At 45.7% G+C, this 2,235-nt stretch overlaps 1 protein-coding gene across 1 annotated transcript in view; it reads right to left on the bottom strand.

Moving 5' to 3' along the window:
• DTD2 (D-aminoacyl-tRNA deacylase 2) overlaps positions 1 to 2,004 on the bottom strand; it is a 17,056-nt gene extending 15,052 nt beyond the window's left edge. The window contains exon 1 of the mRNA XM_045287649.1: positions 1,894 to 2,004. Within this exon, the coding sequence (XP_045143584.1) occupies positions 1,894 to 2,004 (111 nt within the window). The remainder of the gene's footprint in view (positions 1 to 1,893) is intronic.
• Between the last annotated feature and the right edge of the window lie 231 nt (positions 2,005 to 2,235).

Below are 2,235 nucleotides of genomic sequence, written 5' to 3'. Positions count from 1 at the left end.
TTGAGAGGGTGGGGGTAAGCATTAAAGAACTAGAGGAATGTTGTATGTTTTGTCAGTGCTATACTACACCTGGGCTGGCTTGTCCCTTCCTTGTGACCCTTCTGTGAGGGGATGTCCAATTGTCCTCAGATGGGCTTTGGGTCTCTATTCTGGTCCCCTTTCATTTGCAATCATATGATTGTTTGTTTTGGGTCTCCTGATGCCTGATACCTGATCCAGTCAACACTCATGATCGCACTGCTGGTGTGCTTCTTCCATGTGGGCTTTGTTGCTTCCTAGCTAGATGGCCGCTTATTTAACTTCAAGCCTGTAAGGCCCCAAATGCTATATCTTTTAATAGCTAGGCACCATCAGCTTTCTTCACCACATTTGCTTATGCACCCATTTTGTCTTCAGTGATCATGTCAGGAAGCTGAGCATCACAGAATGCCAGGTTATTAGAACAAAGTGTTCTTGCATTGAAGGAGTATTTGAGTAGAGGCCCAATGTCTATCTGCTACCTGAATACTTAACATATAAATACATATACATATATCTATGTCTGCATCGTAACATATATTTACATATGTACATGCCTGTATTTATACCTCTATAATTTCCTTTGTCTCATAGTTCTTTCCTCTATTTTCTTTCTTTTTGTCCCACTATCATGTTCGGCCTTCATTCGGCTTTCAGTAATTTCTCTAAGCTACGTTGCACTTGATCAAACCCCACCAGGCATCCTACGCCCTCCTCATCATTGATTTTAGATCACTTGTACCCTGGTAAGATCACTTGTAATCCACAGGCTGTTTTTTCCCCCTCTGGCTGTTTTTCAGAAGATTTCCAGGCCTTTCTTCCTATTGTCTTAGTCTGAAAGCTCTGCTAAAACTTGTTCTGTATCATAGTAACACGCAAGCCTCCATGGTGGTAGCTGCACTTGCTTAAGGTGCACTGGCAGAGAAATGAACCTAGTGAGGCCACTCTAAAAATGAGTAATTCTTTAGAAAGGACAGCAAATATGAGGGTCCTTTAAAAGTTAACAGAAAAGTGAAAAGATAATGAAATTGTCACATGAACTTTTTGAAGCCCCCTTATAGCTGGAAAATAAAGATTTCAAAATATGGAAATCAGGACTACAGAAAAGGGGGAGAAAGATAAGAGAAGTACATTTTTGAGAAAGAGGGGTAGAGATACAGAAATGTTCTATGCTTGCAGTTAGCAGAGGGTAACAGACTGGCTTAGTACTGAACACAGTGCCCGGGATTGTGTCATGAACTGCTACAGCTGTGCTAAAATCCAGCAGAGGAGTGACATTCTCCGACACTAAAGTTTCTGAGTATCTCCAGAGGTCTCCAGAGGCCTCTAATTATGAGCCATTTTTCTCTTTCTCTAAAATAAGTAAGGGCAAGTAAGAAGCATTTAACTTCCTTCTGCATGGGCTGGGGATAGAGGCAAGTGTGCAGGCAGAAGGAAACCATACTGCTGAAAACTTGAAAGTTCTTTGGAGAAAATGTGTTCAATAACAATGCAACATTATTGTAAAAAGAATGGTGTCTGCTTTTAGTTGGAGATCAGTCAAATTTTGAAAAGGTCTCTTGAAACGAAAACTTTCTTGCGAAAGTTCAAGGGTATGTTGATTTCGTTGCCTGCCAAGAAGTACAGCCTTGGAAGATAAATCTTTGATTTATACTAAGCACGTCTAAACACCAGTAAATTTCAGCTGTAAGCTCGACCCAGACCTGCACAGGCCACGAGCAGCCTCAACAATGAGAGGGGTGATAAGGCTTTGGCTTCTTTGAAGCATGAGGTCTGGCTGAGACAATTAAGCTTAAAATGCACTAAATCAAAGGTAAAAGGTGAGCGCAGGTTAGACCCCAGGTGCGCCTCACAGCGCCAGAGGAAGCACGTTACCTCCACCCACTGGGCCGCGGCGTCGCCCTCCGCGGGGCGGACTTGCAGCTGGGCGCGCAGGCACTGCTGCAGCAGGGCCCGAGCTTGCAGGCTCCGGCCGCTCTCAGCCATGGTTCGAACCTCCGCAGACACGAGTCCAGACCGAGCGCCACGCGGGGAGAACCGGGCGGGGCGGGGTCCACGGGATCTTCCGGGGCTCCGCCTCCAAGCGGGGCGGAGCCCGCTGCCTCGCTCTTGCGTGTCCCGGATGTTCGGATCTAAGAAGCCTGTGGTCCTCTGAACATCTCGCTCAGTACCATTGAGTCTATTCCGTCTCTTAGCGACCCTCTAGGAAAGACAGAA

This window comes from Echinops telfairi, unplaced genomic scaffold (assembly GCF_000313985.2).
Source record: "Echinops telfairi isolate 266 unplaced genomic scaffold, ASM31398v2 ScPeMD7_18;HRSCAF=68, whole genome shotgun sequence".
In the NCBI taxonomy this organism is placed as follows: Eukaryota; Metazoa; Chordata; class Mammalia; order Afrosoricida; family Tenrecidae; genus Echinops; species Echinops telfairi.
This window is presented reverse-complemented; position numbering and strand designations above follow the sequence as displayed.